Raw genomic sequence first — 19,076 nt, 5'->3', positions numbered from 1 at the left:
CCATCCGATTGGCTAATACTCGTTGCCTGCTCTGATTGGATTGGTTAGGTTTCACCGCATTGACCGTTGCCAGAGCCCTCGACGCGGCCGCGGTTGGTTAGGATTAGGGCGAGTGTCAGGGTAAGCCAATCAGAGGCAGAGTAAGGAAAAATAGGGCGGGACATGCCCTCGAAGCTTGAAAAAAAAATTATAAATACAACTAGTGGGAGGGAAGTGACAGGACAGGAAGTCTGGTTGGTGGTGTAGCAGCAATCACACCCTCTGTGTGATCGCTGCTGTCCTGTTTCTCACTCTGTCAATGTCAAGAAGAGTTTACACACAAAAATAATGTAGTAAATGCTCAAACCAGAAGACCACAACTCGACTGATGTCTGCTCGAAATGGCGGAAGCGAACCAACCAATCGTTAGGTATAAACAACAAGCTGTTTTCAGCCTCTCTGCAGCACTGACAACTTTTATTATTGTCCTTTGACTTTTCCACATGGTCTGTTTAAAGTACTCCACGCCATAGTGTGTTGATCAAATGAATAGTTGTCAGGTGGAAAAATCTACCAGCCACTGACAGATAGCCTAAATGTTAAAATTCACCAGCCACTCAAATCAACTTGCCACTTTCATATTACCTTGGCTGGTGCTTATTTCCCACCCTAATAGTAGTCTGGGTTTACATTACTGCAGGATGAAAATCACCTGCATTTTGTGGGCAAAACTGTCTGTGGGTTTTAAGTGTGTGTGTGTACTCAAAAAGTTACTCTGCCAGGTAACCCAATATTTGAATTTAAATCTACATGGTTTATATAAAAGTGTCTATGTAGAAGTAATTCTGGACAGCCACTCTGTGCCTGGTATATGATATTTTCTGTCTGCTCGTTCCTCAGTGTTGTTCCTGATGATGAAGGGAAAGAAAAGTTCAAGAAGAGTGACCATGTTGCTTTTTACAGGTATGTTGGCAATTTAGATTAGATTAGATTAGATTAGATAATACTTTATTTATCCCACAATGGGGAAATTCACTTATTACAGCAGCAGTTTTTCCACAATAAAAACAAACCAACAAACAACCGAACAAACAAACAGGCAAACAACAGACAATGAGCAAAAAAAAATAATTTCATGTAAATGTTATAATGTAAAATGAAGTGTATTTTGCAGGACAAGGTATGTAATATTGATGTTATTGTTACTCTCAAGGCGACAGATGGAGGGCCCCAACTTGCAGCACCGAGCCCTGTTGGACACCATGGTGCTCACAGAGAAGGGGGCACGTTTTAAACTGTTGGAACCTGACACACAGGTCTGAACACCGCTGTTACTGGTTTTTTATTCATATTTGACACTATTTGGTTATTGCCATATACATATTTAAAAAAGAAAAAAGTCACTGGTATCTTTGTGCTGTGTTAGTGCACATCTGTGGGGCTACAATTGGGGCTAAACTTGCAGAAAAATCACACACTGTACATTGTATTTTCAGTTATAATTTTTCGACTAGAAGTCATATAGAAAAAGAGAGAGATACATCTTCTTTGAGCAAGGATTACGATTCAGAATTAGACTGCCAGGCTGACAGAAATAGATTTTATTTTTGTGTTAATTTAGGTAATACATTTAAATTTAGTTCGAATTAGAAAGGTCTTCATAAATTCACCTTACATCAATAACATCCTCTAAAGGTGACAATAACTGGCGTAAGCTAACTACGTAGCAGTCGTGTAATATCATTATTTCACAGGATCATTTCTTTAGCGCCTCTGACCTTCACTAGCATTGTGAGAGAAAAAAAATTAAATCTGCCCCCATTATCTCAAAAATGAAAACCGTCATGAAAGTGCATGAAAAAACCTACATTTTATAATAAATCACATTTGTGGAATTTTCTGAACTACTCTTTTTATTCTACATTTATAAAAAAAAAAACTCTTACTTTGCTCTTTTCACAGACCACACTGCTTCTTTCTGTGTCACCTTGCAAAAATGACACTGTGAGGATATTAATAGACGAACTGCAGCCCATTAAAGCACGCTACCGAGTTCCAGATGTGATAACGGAGGAACCGCAGGTTGAACAGTAAGAGCTGAATCAGCAATCATCCATCTATTATGATATTGAGTTACACAGCAATGCAGTTATACAAAGTCCACTCTTCCTCTCTCAGGCCTTCCTCTGGGTTTGTTGGCAAAAAGGAATCTGAGATGTTAGGTATTGTTAAAATCAATTTAGAAGTTAGGCCAGTTAATGCACGTGACGTCATCTGTGCAGCCTGAATATTGCGGCACGCAATGAGTTACTACGTTTTATTATGGACCTACTCTTGGCAAATACACCATGGACAAACAATATATCAGAGGTCAAGAATGGTAATGTATACTTCGTGTATACTGGATTTGCACATGTGTAAAACAGTTATTGCTGAGGTGTGTGTGTGTGTAGTTAGGTCTGTATCATGTCACTGTATTTGTTAAGTCAATAAACAGTTTAAAAAAATAATAAGTTAGGCCAGTTAGTGTACTTTGGGAGTGTTATGTCAGTTTATGTCTATGAGTTAAAAGGTCAACATCTAAAATCATGAAATGGCTTCCAAGTTAAAATGTAAGGGTACGGTTTCCAACTTCCCATTGTTGCAGCCCTTCTTGGCCAGTGTTTGACCTTCTCCCTCATCGTCTGGCAGGTTGAGAGTGGAGAGACAGTCTAAGGACTCGGTCACCCTCTCTTGGTCTTCGGGACGTCACCAGGTTTGTGTGTGGCATTTCCCTTTCCGACTGGAGATCCTGTGCGAGGACAAAGCGATTGTTACGTTCAACTCCAAAGGCAAACTGTGGCTGGAGGCGCTGCGGGATCCGCCCGGGTGAGAGGATCTCAGGGAAGGGTTGTGTGCCGGAAACAAATCAACACATGAAAAAAAAAAAAATTAATTCAATTTGATTTTCTGTTTTCTTTCCTCAGGGCCACATCTCGTGGTAGTGAGGTAAGCGAATACGGTCAAGCTGCCATGTAATAGGACTGCTACTTGAAGCCTAATCTGGTCTTTAAATGTTTTGTTCTATTTCACTTTGTTCCTCTGACAGCTTCAAGAGGACCACACAAGTTTATTATGGAAAGAGACTTTCAGGCAGTTTGTGGATATCAAAGCTAATGGTTTGTTTCTGCGTTTTTACCATTTTAAAAAGGCATACTTGTCAGTTATTCCAGCCGTGTAGCTAATTAGTTTTATTTCCAGATGCTTTGAGATATTCACCCTAATGCAGCGGACTGGAGAGGAATATTGTTTGTTTCTCCAAGGAACTGATCATTTATTCTAGTATATAACTTTTTTTTTTTAAAGTAAAAGTTATTCTGTCAAAATGTCGAATTATTTACTCTACATACTTTGATTCTAAACACATTAGATTCAACTTTATTGTCATTGCACAGGTACTGAGGCTATAATAACCATATTTGCATAGCATTGTTACAAACAATTTTCTAGAGAGAAATTTATAGAAGGAAAAAAAAAAAATAACTACAGCCATTGAACATCCTTCATTAAGGACAAAAAAATAAAAACATACATATACACAAACCATAAGGGCTCTTAGAGTGCAGACCTCCACCAAGGCATGCCCTATTTCACAATGTTCTCACAATGCAGGGGGAATTTTCCCAGTCTGGAACAAATGTTTTTTTCAATTATTCCGTAACCACATGAATGCAGCACAAATGGCCCCCATCTCGCGATGGTCAGGAATGTGAAAAATAATTTGTGCACCGCCCCCTCATTGAGATCAGCTCCAACATGTAATGGGTTCTTCCCTGGACCATGCTACAACCGTCCGCCCCAACATTCATGAAAATCGGGCCAGTAGTTTTTTTTTGTAATCTTGCTGACAAATTGACAAACCATTGGCCTCCTTGGTAGAGGTAAATGAATAAAAATGAAAATGCCTGATGTTTTATCTCCAGGTCCCAGTAGCATTGGGGCTGACCTCTGTCTCCACGGCTTCAGTCATGTGTACGGTCTCCCAGAGCACGCTGACGGCCTTCAGCTCAGAGACACCAGGTACACACCTACGTGCAGAAAAGTGAAGACATATATTTATTTGTATTAACCAACTACAGCTTTTATATGTCCATACTCTGATGGTAATCATGTCTTTCATTTCATTTGACAGAGATGGTGAACCTTACCGGCTGTATAACTTGGATGTCTTTGCGTATGACTTGTACAGCCGCCTCGGCCTGTATGGGTCGGTGCCGCTGTTGGTGGCCCACAAGCCCGACAGGACTTTGGGTGTATTTTGGCTAAACGCATCCGAAACGTTTGTGAACGTTCATTACAGCCCATCTGGCCATCAGGTAACCGTTGTTCCAGCGCAGTTCTCTTATATAATGTCTGTCAGAGCTTAGTTTTTCATCAGCTGCCTTCTTATTCCCAAAAGTTCGAGAAGCAGAATCGTGACTAGAATTTTTGTTTGGTCAAACCCCCAGGCAGGGTAAAAGATTTTGATGAAAAAATGTAAACCACTGTTTTACCTCTTAAAAGATGCTCTAAGCGATGTCACGTGTTTTTTTTAGGCTACAACATTTTTTGTCACATACAGCAAACATCTCCTCACTATCTGCTAGCTGCCTGTCCCCTGAACAGACTGTAAGAAATGCAGTCTCTGTAGACAGCCCAGTCTCCACAAACGCCAACAAAAACAAACTGCGCCAACCTGCACCACGAAACATAACAAACAGTGTTCCAGCCAATAACCGACAAGAAGGATTTTGGGGGGTGGGGGTTGGGGGGTTTAGTGCGCGGAAGCACGGAAGGGAGGGAGAGGGGACGGGATGATGAGGAGGGAGGGAGGGGCGAGCTAGCCTCGTTTCATTTGAAAATACTTCGAACGTCAACAAGAAGTGACGTCACCCAACATCGCTTAGAGCACCTTTAATATGGCAGGAGTAAGAAGACGTTTTGGTGCTGCTTTTGCAAGTCCTTCTGGATTCAGTTACAAGTCTATTTAACTTAATTAAAATAAGGATGGTTCTAAAAATATAAACCGAAACACAGTTTCCAAGGTAAAGCATTTTAGAAAACACGCCAAAACGTACATTCATAAAGGCATGATAACCCCCCCACCTCCCCCAGGATGGCCAAACACCCCCAGTGAAGAGGAGGCGGGTGGAGCCTCAGACTGACGTCCACTGGCTGTCAGAGAGTGGTGTGATTGACTGCGTGGTTCTGCTCGGACCCAGTCCACAGCAGCTGTTCACCCAGTATGCTCAGCTGACGGGTGGGTACGCAGCACCGAATGCATGTCATTGGGTTATAACAAAGCATGCACAAAAAAAAGTATATTTAAAGGGATACGCCACCGTTTGTTGAAATAGGGCTTATCACGGTCTCCCCTAGCTGTAGATAGGTGGGCCAGCGCATTTTTTGTGCGTGCATTGTTTTAGTCCAGTGCAACACTGGCAGCGCTGCCGCTAGTTAGCTTAGCGTAGTGAATGGAATCCTATGTTGCCGGTTAGCATGTTGAGATTAAAAGTGAGCCGACTTACTTGCACTGAGACAAAAAATGCGTTGGCCCACCTATCTACAGCCAGGGTAGACCGTGATAAGCCCTATTTCAACTAACGGTGGCGTATTCCTTCAAGATCTTAAGAAGGATGCTTACGGTGGTTTTTAACCTAACAATGTCAGATTTATTTGTAATTTCCGTCTACAATTAACCACAGTTATTCTTTGACAAATAACACATGTTTTTTCTGTGTTTATCATGTCGTGTATGTTACAAAATAAGTAATACACTGTATGACTTCTTCTTTTAACCGTATCCTCCAGATGTCGATGGTGACAGTATGCCCGTATGTTCTCTATCTGTATGACTCTCCACATGTCCTCCCTCCCTCTGTCAGGGTATCAAGCCCTACCCCCTTTGTTTGCACTCGGGTACCACCAGTGCCGCTGGAACTACGACGACGAAGCTGACGTGAAGGCTGTAGATGCTGGATTTGATCGCCACGGCATCCCGTACGACGTCATCTGGCTGGATATCGAGCACACGGACGGGAAGCGTTATTTTACCTGGGACTCTGCTCTTTTCCCCGAACCAGCCGGCCTGCAGCGCCACCTAGAGAAGAAGAAGAGGAAGGTGAGTTTCAGGCTGGGATGCACCGTCTATTTACTGACTTTTTGTGTTGGTTGTCACATTTCGGGTATTTATTGTGCATATTTTTTTTTCTTATCTTTCAGTTGGTCGTTATAAGTGATCCCCACATCAAGGTTGACCCTGATTGGTTGTTGTACTGTGAGGCCAGAGACGGACGGCATTTTGTCAAGAACAGACAGGGGCAGATCTATAAGGGCTCGTGCTGGCCTGGTAATGTTTTTCATAATAATAATAATAATAATAATAAGAGTTCAATTCTAAAATGACACAATGAAAGCTCTGCCATTAAGCTTTAACAACCCTGACACTTACTTTGAAACTCCTCTGCTGACATAAAAATAAACCTAATTTCTGAATATCGTAGTAGTTATTAGTTGTATATAGAAGTATTTTTCACATCATTTTTCGACCATGACTTTGAGCCATTTTGGAGCTTCTCCACACAAAGTATAGACCTATAAATAAAAAATTTTTCTTACGCCTGTAGTTTTTATTAACCTCTCACAGGGAAGTCCTCCTACCTTGACTTCAGCAGTTCAGACACTCGGGCATGGTACTCCAGATGTTTCGGCCTGGATAAGTACAAGGTATGTGTATAAAGAAGCCACAAATCAATGCTACTGTAGATATGCAACCCAATGTATCCATAATCATTTATAATAATCCTAATGAAGTTCTTTTTTTTTGTGGCTATGAAATGAAGGCTTCTTCAAGCACCTTCAACAACTGCTTTGGCTCAGACAGAATGACTTAATAATCCAAGATAACATGTCGTATATTTATGTTTTTATTAACTCATTGAAGTGTTTATGTCCGACGCAGGGATCAACGCCATCGTTATTTGTGTGGAATGATATGAATGAACCGTCTGTGTTCGACGGGCCAGAGCAGACAATGCCGAAGGACGCAGTGCATTATGGGGGCTGGGAACACCGAGAATTACACAACCTGTACGGCTTCTACCAGGTGAGCGGCAGGCTCACTAACTTCTTTGGATACAGGCATCATTATTCCTCTTGTGTAACATTGTCCTTGCAGAAAAAAAATCTGTGGTTGCTCCAGAACTTCAATCAGGGTAGAAAAAATATGTAGCCCGTTAGGGGACGCCACTGTTCATCATACCAACTGCTATAATTATTATGAATCATATTTCTGTATATGTGTCTCTAACCGGCAGCAGCAGATGGCCGTCCACCTAGAAGCAGGTTCTACCTGAGGTTTCTGCCTGTTTTAAGGAACTTTTTCCTCGCCACTGTTGCACTAAATGCTTGCTTCGGGGGGAATTGTTGGGTCTTTGTGAATTATAGAGTGTGGTCTATAATTTGCCAGACCCTCTTCCAAAGTGCGCTGGAGGGAGGGGGTCTGGCTACTCCACATAGCATTCGGGGATGGGAGGAAAACATGCTCTGGTTTAATGGCATTCATTAATCCACCGAATTTAAAATTCCAACACAAAGAAAGCAAAAGGAAACGGAAAATGCGCGCATCCAGCGGAATTTCCTATAGCACCGTAGCAACCCCAGAAGTGGAACGTCAAGGATACAGACTAGGTCTAGACCTACTCCATCTGTAAAGTGTCCTGAGATCATTTCTGTTATGATTTGACACCATAAATAAAATTGAAAATGAAAACTCTCCAATAAAATGCAGAACAGGGGAGTTCTGTTCTCTCTCAGGTACAATCTCATCTTCACCTCTGCCATATGAGAGGCGTACAACTTAACTAAATGACGAGTGATGAGTTATTAGTAAAGAGTATTGAAATAATTACTGCCTTACAGTTTCTTTTGTTGTTTTTTTGCTCACAGCACATGGCAACAGTGGAGGGCCTGATCACTCGCTCAGGGGGCTTGGAGAGACCTTTTGTCCTTTCACGCTCGTTCTTTGCCGGGTCACAGAGACTTGGTATGTTTCTGAAAGAAAAAAAAAAAAAAGTAAACTCTGTGACTGCTGTCTTCATGGCTGTATCCATAACTGACTGCCTGTTGTGATTGATGTTTGGGATGCAGGAGCGATATGGACAGGGGACAACGTTGCCAGTTGGGAGTACCTGAGAATCTCCATCCCAATGCTGTTGTCTCTAAGTGTGGCAGGGATCGCATTCTGCGGAGGTGAGCGCGGTACTGTACATGGTGGATTGATTTCTTTTGTTATTAAAAATCACAACTACAACTGTGGACTGCTTTGAGAGACAGAAATACTGGACTTTATTTGGCAAGACTAAAACTATACTTTCTACCTTAAAACTAGTTTTGCAGTAACAAGACTAAACAGTAATGTAATGTGCCGGTTTTCTTTTCAATTTATTTATAAGTTGCAGCCTCTCATATTGTTTTCCCTCTGCGTTTCAGCGGATGTCGGTGGGTTCGTTCAGGATCCGGAGCCGGAGTTGCTGGTGCGCTGGTACCAGGCGGGCGCCCTGCAGCCGTTTTTCAGAGGTCACTCTGCCAAGGAGACAAAGCGCCGGGAGCCCTGGCTGTTTGGAGAGGAAGTCACCGCTGCAATCCGCACTGTGATCCAACAGAGGTACTCTAAGTGGGATGTCAGCCGAATGAGTTTCATAGAGGGGAGGAAGCAGGGATAATGGGGGCTCTACAAATTCAATTTTTTACAGGTCGAAATTAACCAGTGTTTGGTGGTTGTCAAATCTAACCTAATCTGTTTTTGATGTTATGTTTTACCCGCACATTTTGCTAGGAAAAAAACAACTTAAACTGATCAATTTCAGCCATCTTGATTGACCAGCCAAGACAGCTGAAACGTACTAATATTAGGCCTGGGTTAGTCTATATCCTCAGGATTGCTCCGTTGCCAACGTAAATTCCGCTGGATTTCACTCATTTAGGCCGGATATCAGTTGCCTTGGGCTTCCTTTGTGTTGGCATTCTAAACTCCGGTGGATTTCTGAGGACTATGGTTAACTGCTCCTCAGATCTCTGCAGGGTAAATCCAGACAGCAATCTGAGTTTTCTGTTGCACGACTTAAACAACTTTTGAACGTACAACAAGTTCCTTCCCGAGGCCATTTTGCAGAGGCGCCGTGGCTCTGTCTGGCGCTCAGCACCGCCCGAGACGATTGCGATTGATTTAAAGAAATGCCAATAAACCAGAGCATGTTTTTCTCCCACCCCGGAATGCTGTGTGGCCTAGCCAGACCCTCCTCCGCAGCGCCGTGGAGGAAGGTCTGGCAATGCGAGACTAGGCCTGGGTTAAAATAATCCATTCTCCAATTAAATCGATCTTTGTTTGAGTGATCTGTAATGAAATCCCGACATCAGTCTTTTAATATATGCCTTTTCACCATGGATGTACAGTATAACCCACCACAAACATTGTGGGGGGGGGTCAATTCTTATGGTGCATTATAAAACCTATTTGAGGGTTGCTTCTTGCTTGTACAATTTACAGCATAAGTTCTCTGAGAATCTCTTTTATATCAAAGCGAAATTGATACTGTAACTGAGTTTTCCCTTACCTAATTGATATTGAATCGTTTAGGAAATGTTATCGAATCTGGACCTTTTGAATCGGAATCAGATCTCTTCTGGAAATCATTGGCGATACCCAGCCCTATAAGGACAAGAATAAATCCCCAGCGAGGCCAGACAAAGTGTTTTACCTCATTACCCCATTAAATGTGAGAGTCAACAGGCAGAGGGGAACACACATTTGTAATGCGTTTCATGATTTTCAAATGCATTTGACCGAATGATGTTTTAATGATCCCTATAGGGATAGTGGGGTTGTCACAGTCTTCTTGTCTCTCTTCTGCACTCAGGTACTGTTTGCTGCCATACTGGTACACTGTGTTCCACCAGGCTCACACCTCTGGTCTGCCTCCACTCAGGTCAGTGCTGCTGCCATCTGCTGCTCAGTGGACGTACTGCAGAATCCTCTCTAGCTTTAGCTTGGAATTAGTTTTTTTTTCCAGACACTAGAGGTCAATGTCTCTCATGTTTTGATAATGTAACGTTGGCAAGCATCAATTTAATGACAGAGTTTTTAAGACTAATTCCAAACTGTACAGACCTCTGTGGGTGGAGTTCCCGAGAGAACACAGCACCTTGACTGTGGACAACCAGTATATGATTGGTGATAAATACCTTTTCATTTTTTCCATTATTCACTACTCGGTGCACCCTGAAATGATTGCACTAGTCCAACTGTCTTTGATTTCATGCAGGAGGAGCACTGCTGGCCTGTCCTGTAACTGAGGCGGGTGTTCAAGAAGTCAAAGTCTTAATTCCTGGATCCGGTGAGGTAAATCCACCACCAGGTAACATTTATACGTTCCGATGTCTTCGTGATACACGTGGGTGTGGATGTTGTATTAAGGTTTCTGTTTCAGGTTTGGTATGACGTCCACTCTGCGAAGGCGTATAACGGAGGCAGGACTCTGAGTCTTCCAGTCACCTTGGACACTGTAAGTGTTTGTCTTGATTCACACAGCAATGGTTACTTCATGCGTAGTAAAATGCCAATTCTCAACTGAAATAGAGCCAAATATATTATGGAGGAAACTTTCATTTTCATTGGAGTTTTCTCTATATTAGTCTCGCATTGCCAGAGTAAGGTCTGGCTACACCACAGATACATTCTGGGATAGGAGAAGAAAAAATATGCTCTGGGTTGTTTGCATGTCTTTAAACCAATCACAATCGTCGCAAAAGACAACGCCACATACAATATTAAATTAAGTTAACTGTACAATACAATACAGTAACGTGAGCTATATAAATTAGCCGATACGTGGTTACACCTCATTTGCTCTTACCAGTGTATCACCGTGTGTACTTCGTCCACAGCAATCCCACCAATCGTTCCCAAAAGGTCCCAGTTAGAGAGGAAACGTTGTAAACATATTCTTTGGAAATCTTTACAGTCGTTCCCCCGAAAGAACCAAGCAGGCCTGCCTTGTTGCACGATCCACCCTTTTCTTCAAAACTTGTCATTTTCAGCGTGTAGCTTGCTAGCTCGAAGTTTGTTGTCGTTTCCCGAATCCTGGAAATGTACTTGCGTTGATCCAGACTACCTGTGTACAGGTTCCTGTGTTCCAGCGTGGCGGCTCGGTGGTCTGCAGGTCAGCAGGAAGTGGCTCCTGTACAGCTGAACTCCAGCAGCTCCCCCTCTCCATCACTGTGGCCCTCAACTCTCAGGTAACGGATGCAGGAACATGGCTCCTGTTGATAAAACAGGTTTCCTAAAGCAAATGAAACCAGGTCTACTCCTGACCATGCTCTTGAATTGAAATACAGTGATACAAACTAGTATATTTTAATATTTGTCCACCTCTACGTAATTCACTGATTCTTGGGAATTTGGATAAAACAGGTTTTAATTTTGAAAATAAAATGTTAGTTAAATTACAAAATCTGAAAGTATATCATTATAGACCAAAGTGTTGGCTGTTCAGCAATGTACTGGTGCAACCTCCTCATTTTGTATTTTTTTCATAAAATAGACGTTTTTCCAGTTATTACTTTGTTTTTGTCAACACCGTCAGACACAATAAAAAGCATATTATGTTTTAATTTATTTGGTCTAATATGTATTTAGAGTTTTTAAATCCTTATCTGACATTTGTAGTACAGAAGATATGCTGTTAAATGTTGAATATTCACTTTTGTTCCTTTTTTATACTGTTTCACGTGTACTCCTTTTAAAAGATCTCACATCATACAACGTTTACTTTAAGCCTAAATAGAAAAAAGTGATGTTTTTTAATTTAACAAACATATATTTGTATTAAAAGAGACTTTTACTTTAATAACTCAACAACACTGAAGAAACATATTGTAAGCATATTCATTTAAAACAAATAAAACTCCCTCTGACGGTGGTGACTTTAGAACTGACGGTGGTGACACTAATCTGGTGACAGTGGCCTCATAACAACAAATGTATACCACACAAGATGGCTTCTTGCTTAACAACTTCATTTAACTATTGGGTCAAAAAAAAATAACAATCCTGAGCATGCATATCATGTGAAAGAGCAGGTTTTTGTCACCACCGTCAGACGTCACCACTGTCAGGTTTTTTGTGACGTACAGTCTGACGGTGGTGACAAAAACCTCCAAGTAGTCCTTAACGGAGGCTAGAATATAATTGTTGATCACAGTAAATACGGGCTCATGGCTGTGGTTTGGTCGAACCACAGCTGTGAGGATATCCATGAAAACCTGACGGTGGTGACAAAAACCGACTCTTTCACATGATATGCATGAGTTGTTCACATTAGCCATCTTGTTTCCCCTCTATTGCTAGCTACTTCAGACCTCTTCTTAAAAAGTATACATTTATGTCATAATCTAATCTAATATTTTTTATACAAAAGAGACGGTGTTGACGTGTTATGGTTGCGACAGTAGCAGTGTCCAAAAATATGAACAAGTGTAAGAGAAAATGGCAAATTTAAGGGAGCTTGAGTGATCTTGAAGCATGCAGTAGAGCTGAAGATTTGAAAATGGGGTCCTCAGGAATGTAGTTGACCTTTTAGTTGCCCGATTTTATTGCTTTTTATAAATATCTGACGGTGGTGACGAATATGTGGGACACATTTTGAGCATCCACAAAATAGTAAATATTGTTAAAAACTCACTGTTTAAGTTTTTAAAACATATTACAATGTACTATTTCATGTGGTAAAGATATTATTCAATTCAATTATTGCTTTATGTTTTTTTAATCAAGTTGAAATGGTTATCTCCTATCCGAGGACAACTGATTTTGTAGGCAATGGGGCAGCAAATAATCATTAAATTAATAAAAATTAAAAATAAAACTATAAAAGAACCTTACATATGTGCAAAGGACCCCCTGATTATAACCTTGATTCTTTTTATTCATGAAAATGTTATTAATTTCCAACAGAATTGGCACTTTTCTTAGTGAGACATGTTTTTGCCAAAGTTTCAAGAATCAGTGAATTATTTATGGCTAAAATATAAGAAACATCTTGATGGTGCCAAGTTTTTACTGTCCATTAATTAAAGGTGCCCTGCCACACAAAACAGTTTTTACTTGGATTTTTTGAAATATGTTAGGACCATTATGTGTTTGTGTTATGTTGTGAATGTGAAAATGAACTGCTACCTCCTCTGTCAGCTCTAGCCACTGAAAAGAAATAAGTGGAGAAATCAGACCAATTACAAAAGCTGGTCAGTCTGACATCATGTTGCCTGATCTCATTACTATTCATGAGCTCGGCCAGTTGGGCTGGGTAAAGGATGCTGACAGCCAGGCTCTCATTGGCTAGCTGTTAGCCAATCAGAGTCAAGCAGCTTAGCTCGTTGAATTTTAATGAGAACTGGCACAAAATCTTTCTGCAGGCTTTCTATACCACGCTAGAATGGCTTGAAACAAGGTAACCGAGGCATTTTTTCCACAAAAAATGTTAGAATCCATGGTAAAACTTCAGACATTACCACAAAGTAATGAAATACGTGTGGCAGGGCACCTTTAAACATGATTGCGCTAACGTTTTTGCATCCACTGTAACAGTAGATGTTGGTTATACAGAAATGACTTGGCTGCAAATGTTCTGTTTGATGCCGTATGTAACACAGTATGGTGCCTTCCAGATCATATCACAATGTGTGTTCCAGTGCATGCTAAAGGATTTGCAGGCCACGTTACAAACTAAGAGTTATCGGTAAGACAGAGGGGTAGCTGCTAAAAGGGTTTTAACAGTTTCACTTCTGTAAGTTTAATACTTACTATAAAATAGTTGACTCTTGCAATCTTTGGCTGCTATCTTCATGGTTGAATGTGCTTATTGTTGGTAGCTTTGGATAAAAGTGTCAGCTTAAGACTGTTCAGTAATTTAAACTATTAATAGTTTAGACATGTGACATTTGCATGATTTAATTAGTAAAAATCCTGACTGCAGTCCCCTCTCTCTCTGCAGGAAGTGGCTGATGGGGAGTTGTACCTGGACGACGGCCACTCCTTTAGCTACCGTGACAACAAGGCCTTCTGCCTGCGCAGGTTCACCATGCTGTCAGGCCGTCTGCTCTGCCGGTGAGTCACAACTCACACCTCTTAAAGAGGGAGCCATTTTTAGAGCACACGTGAAAGGAGCTTTTTTTTTGGGTTGTACGGGTGACATGGAACCTCAAGTAGTTTTAATGAAAACACGTGATGATTTGATACCTGTTGTTGCGTCTCACAGTCCTGCCAGTGGAGGAGCGTTTGACTGCGTTACTGTCGTACAGTCAGTCACCGTCCTGGGAGTGAAGAGCAAACCGTCCACAGTGGTTGTGCATGTGTCAGGTGAGGAGCTCTGCCTTTATAGTTACATAGAGTACACTCACCGGCCACTTCATTAGGTACACTGTGACAATCTAATGTGATCCATAAATTCTAATAATGTCCATGTGTTTAGATTGACACTATCAGAGGTATTAACCTCACTACATGTTTATTATTATTAAGGTTGTAGTTTGCACTGGTGTTGCTGTACTGGACTACATCATATTGGAAGGTGTTTATTCTATTTTGCCCACTATTTACATACATGAGTGGGCCAGAATGTCGTCACGCGTCAGGAGTTTGCAGGTCTGGACCCAAATGCAGAGGAGACGAAGAGTCAAGAACCACCTAAACCGAGTCATTACCGAGACCAGAGTGTATCGAGACCGAGTCATTACCGAGACCAGACCAGTGCGAGTCCCACACTGCGTGACACGATAAAATATGGAAAATGCTAACCATAGGCCCTCCTCAAATTAATCTGAAAGATCCACATTCCCATAAAAAAAAAAAAACACCCAGAGAATACAATTTAACATTCTTCTTCATCTACGTCTTTTATTGCCATCATTTTATCATGAGAAATGTCTTGATAAAATAATCAAAAGGCAGTTGTGGTCTTGACCGGTCTTATAAGACCCAGATAAATAAAATCCAGAGTCCTCTTAATCTGAGACCGAGACCGAGGCAATAATGCGGATGATTCTGAGACCAGACCGAGGCCTTCAAAAAGTGTTCTCGAGACCAAGACCGATCTCAAGTACTATAACACTGTGAGGAGGTAACAGATTTGAATGATTAAATGACCAAAAATAAGCTCCCAATCCAAGTAAGCAGCCAGTAATCTGAACAGAAAACCAGTAAGTAATAGCCTGACAAGCCAGACCCACATCAAGATGTTGACCCTGGCTGCAAATTACATTTGCTGCCGCTAGGGTGCGTCTAGATTTCTAGGCCAAGTAAGTAATAAAGTAAGACGACAAACTGACAGCAGGCAAAGTGAGCACACAGACTAAATACACAAGGCAACGAGGGTAGTAACGAGATCAGGGATGCACCGAATCCAGGATTCGGCTTCGGATGCGGCCGAATATTGGGCTTTTTGACGGGGTTCGGTTTCTACCGAATTTTTTTTCCCACCGAACCCTACGCTTGCGCTACGCTGGTCGACGTCATGACGCCGCCGTTGATTACGGGAAGGTGTTTACGTAGGTGGAGCGTTCAATGCAGTAGGCTGTGAGAAAGGGAAAATGGAACTGGTGAGCAGAAAGTGTTGTTTGGCAGTACTTTCAGTCAAAAGAAGGCCATTCAAGTCCAGCTACATGTTCAGTTTACAATGCCGATTTGTGTCGTGGTGGCGAGGACCCTAAACTATACACAACATCGCCGCTGTTAAAACATTTGCGTACGAAACATCCGAAAGAATACGAGTTGTGCAACGTGGTTTACTTCATTAATGTGTTTACTGTGTTAATGGACTGAGGGTGGGAGGAGGATTCGGTATTCGGATTCGGCAGAATCTTAACCAGTGGATTCGGTATTCGGCCGAAACCCCAAAAATCTGGATTCGGTGCATCCCTAAACGAGAGACAGGTGACATGAGGGCTGAAGAACAGGTGAAACACATCAGGGACTAATCCCACTCAACAGGAAACAAAGCTAGGCCTTAACAAGACACCACAAAAAAAAAAAAAAATACTGGAAGTAAAGCATGCAAACATACACAAGGATGGCTCTAGGAAAACAATACACAGAACACAGAATAAAAGAAAACAGGCACAACATAACCATGGACAAGAACGAGAAAAATACAGCAAAACAGGAAACTGTGAACAAATAACAGGGAAACAGCAAGCAAACATCAACACAAAGGGAATATATTAACCAAATTAAACAGGAAATGGCCAAACTTGTTTTGGTGGAACATGTACATTCACAAGTCTGGCAGAACCTTTAATGTTGCTGTAAACAATGTACAGTCTGATGTGACCAATTTGTCCTGCGGAGTGGCACAAGGGTCAGTTTTGGATCCTATTTTGTTTTTGCTGTACATTTTGCCACTTGGTCAAATTATTGGTTGCTTTAAGGATGTATCATATCATTTCTATGCCGACGATGTCCAGTTGTATTGTTCTTTTAATGATGCTGAGTTCCATCGTTTGTCTCTGTTCCTAGAGTGTGTGTCCTCCATCAAAGACTGGCTGGCCACTAACTACCTGCAGATAAATTAAAACAAGACTGAAACGCTGATCTTTGCTCCAGACCATAAGATCCCACTGATCAAACAGCACCTTGGCTCTCTGGGCCTCTCTGTCAAATCCAGCCTCAGAAACTTGGGGGTTGTGTTTGACCAAGCCATGTCTTTGGAGACACACTCAAAGCAGCTCGTCCGAAATTGCTTTTATCATCTTAGGAACATCTGTAAAATACGCAAAATATTGTCAAAAAAGGATCTGGAAATGATAATTCACGCTTTCATATCAACAAGACTTGACTACTGCAATTCTGTTTTTACTTGTTTGAATAAGTCTGCCCTGAACAAATTGCAAATTGTTCAAAATTCTGCTGCTAGGCTTTTAACAGGTGCTCCTCGAAGGTCTCATATCACTCCAGTCTTGTCGGCTCTCCATTGGCTCCCTGTGAAATTCAGAATTGATTTTAAGATTTTAGTACTGACTTTCAGAGCCTTAAACGGTCAGGCCCCACAGTACATTCTGGACCTTTTGAAGCCATATTCCTCTGGCCGAACCCTTCGGTCCGCTGGCCAGAATCTGCTTTTAGTCCCAAAGACTCGTTATAAGACTCGAGGGGACCTGTCTTTTGAGTCTGTTGCTCCCAGACTGTGGAACGCCTTGCCTCTGTCCATGCGTCTGGCAGACTCTGTTGTCTCTTTTAAAAAGAATCTGAAAACATGTTTATTTAGGAAAGCTTTTGGTTGATGGGTTTTCACTAGTGTCACTTTAATTTTACATATGTATATACATTTTATATTGTTTGTGTTACCTATTCTTTTGTACAGCACTTTGTGATTTTATCTGTGAAAAGCGCTTTATAAATAAATTTTACTTACTTACTTACTTACTTACTTACAAGTTGTTTTAGTCGTGCGAGAGAAAACTCAGATTGGACAGATAGTCTAGCTAGCTGTCTGGATTTACCCTGCAGAGATCTGAGGAACAGTTAGTTTTAGTTTATTTGAGCAGTAACCATTCTGCTCAAAGGGAGTGGGCAGAAGCAAAAAAGCTTATAAGCGCCCCCCCCCCCCAATATACAGTTAACCATAGTCCTCAAAAATCCACCGGAGGTTAGAACGCCAACACAAAAGAAAGCCCAAGACAACATATCTGGCCCAAAATACGCACCAACATGAGTCCCAGTACAAGCAGAGCCACATTAGCATTAACCAGTAAATAAGAGACACTGGTGGGGTCCAACAGGAAGAAACAAAAATTAAATAAAATAAACACACACCAGCATTTCCAGGCCTATTTCATCAATTGATGGTGGCCAACATGGCCAAACAGACATAATCTCTCTAAATCAAAGATCAAAAATGTCTCGCTTGACTCCCCTTTTTGTGCCGTTCGACTATTATAAATAGGAGAAATTCAATATAAAAAGAAGTAGGGAAACCATTTAGGAAAATATTAAATTATGTAGGAAATCATTCAAATTAAGCAATTACACTTTTTTTTTTGTTATTTGTTATTATTGGAATTTGCTATTTTCAGTAACAATATTTAAAAAAAAAAAGAGCCCAAGGCAAATCATACCATATTTTCTTTTTTATCCCTAGGTGCTAAAGACACCTGTGCTGCCTTTGAATACATGGAGACCTGCTGCATGCTGACAGTGAACAAGCTGAAGCTCAGAGTGGCGATGGACTGGGAGATACAGATAGGTTAACGGTCAATGTGTCAGTCACTCATTTTAAAAGCTTAGCAAAGTACACTTGATTGAATAGATTTGAAATGAAGACTTGTTTATGCAAACTGGCACATGTGTAGCTACAAACAAGCAAGTCAAAAAATAAGTGCAAAAGGGACTACACACACTGCTCCACGATTATATTTTAATCATTTTACTTGTATTGAACTTCAGATTTTTTGTTGTTGTTGAAAACCTCAGACTTACAGGTTGGCAAATCCCTCCACCGACTTCTGCTTCATCGAGTACTGTACTTCGTTTAAGTCTGCGTCTATAGTAGGGCTGCACAATATAACGCTTTTTTTACCGTCTTTGCAGTATCAACTGGCGCGATATACACATCCCGAAACACTGCAACATATCGCAAACTTAACGGTTAGTTGAAAGAAAATAATCAGCAGAAAACTGCACTTTAAAATGTAAAGTTATTCGTTTTTAGTAGTGCCTTTAATGTCATTTAATGTTTAATTTTCGTCATATTGTGTAGCCCTAGTCTATGGTCACAAACATCAAAAGAACAAAAGACATTTTAACCTAGGAACGATGAGTTTATTTTAAATTATCAAAGATCTCAAGTTTGATCGCTAATAATAATAAATGAGAAATGACGTGTGGTTTAAAAGTTGTGGAGTGAAAGTTTACTGAATAAAGGGTGCACTCATGTGCAGTTTCTTGTTGTAACAGACCTTTTATTCTTAACATGATGTCATGCTAAGCTAACACCTGGTGACGAAGCATATATTTTTTTGCTCAACAGCAT

The 19,076-nt window shown here is 41.1% G+C and overlaps 1 protein-coding gene across 2 annotated transcripts; it reads left to right on the top strand.

The window, feature by feature from the left end:
- Positions 1–215: 215 nt before the first annotated feature.
- On the top strand, positions 216–18,994 carry ganc (glucosidase, alpha; neutral C). Of its 2 annotated transcripts, XM_039786560.1 has the most exons (25): positions 216–409; positions 880–942; positions 1,193–1,295; positions 1,942–2,069; positions 2,671–2,847; positions 2,946–2,967; positions 3,068–3,137; positions 3,942–4,038; positions 4,151–4,334; positions 5,113–5,257; positions 5,883–6,118; positions 6,220–6,346; positions 6,644–6,723; positions 6,959–7,102; positions 7,945–8,041; positions 8,146–8,247; positions 8,488–8,662; positions 9,915–9,983; positions 10,164–10,228; positions 10,320–10,396; positions 10,485–10,559; positions 11,179–11,292; positions 14,046–14,158; positions 14,310–14,410; positions 18,186–18,994. In XM_039786560.1, exons 1-25 carry the CDS (start codon positions 381–383, stop codon positions 18,293–18,295), a joined length of 2,703 nt encoding a protein of 900 aa, XP_039642494.1. In that variant the 5' UTR covers positions 216–380; the 3' UTR covers positions 18,296–18,994. The 2 variants fall into 2 exon arrangements, 1 of the variants encoding a protein (XP_039642494.1); XR_005637403.1 differs by lacking the exons at positions 14,046–14,158; positions 14,310–14,410; positions 18,186–18,994 and having other exon boundaries at positions 10,320–10,412; positions 11,179–11,227.
- The last annotated feature ends 82 nt before the right edge of the window (positions 18,995–19,076 follow it).

This window comes from Perca fluviatilis, chromosome 20 (assembly GCF_010015445.1).
Source record: "Perca fluviatilis chromosome 20, GENO_Pfluv_1.0, whole genome shotgun sequence".
NCBI classification, from domain to species: Eukaryota; Metazoa; Chordata; class Actinopteri; order Perciformes; family Percidae; genus Perca; species Perca fluviatilis.
This window is presented reverse-complemented; position numbering and strand designations above follow the sequence as displayed.

Bases quoted from the DNA above. Each gene is read 5' to 3' on its own strand.
- ganc (XM_039786560.1), top strand. From the start codon at position 381: ATGGCGGAAGCGAACCAACCAATCGTTAG. The intron at 2,968-3,067 runs GTAAGCGAATAC...TTCCTCTGACAG, and splicing joins CCACATCTCGTGGTAGTGAG to CTTCAAGAGGACCACACAAG. The intron at 7,103-7,944 runs GTGAGCGGCAGG...TTTTGCTCACAG, and splicing joins ACCTGTACGGCTTCTACCAG to CACATGGCAACAGTGGAGGG.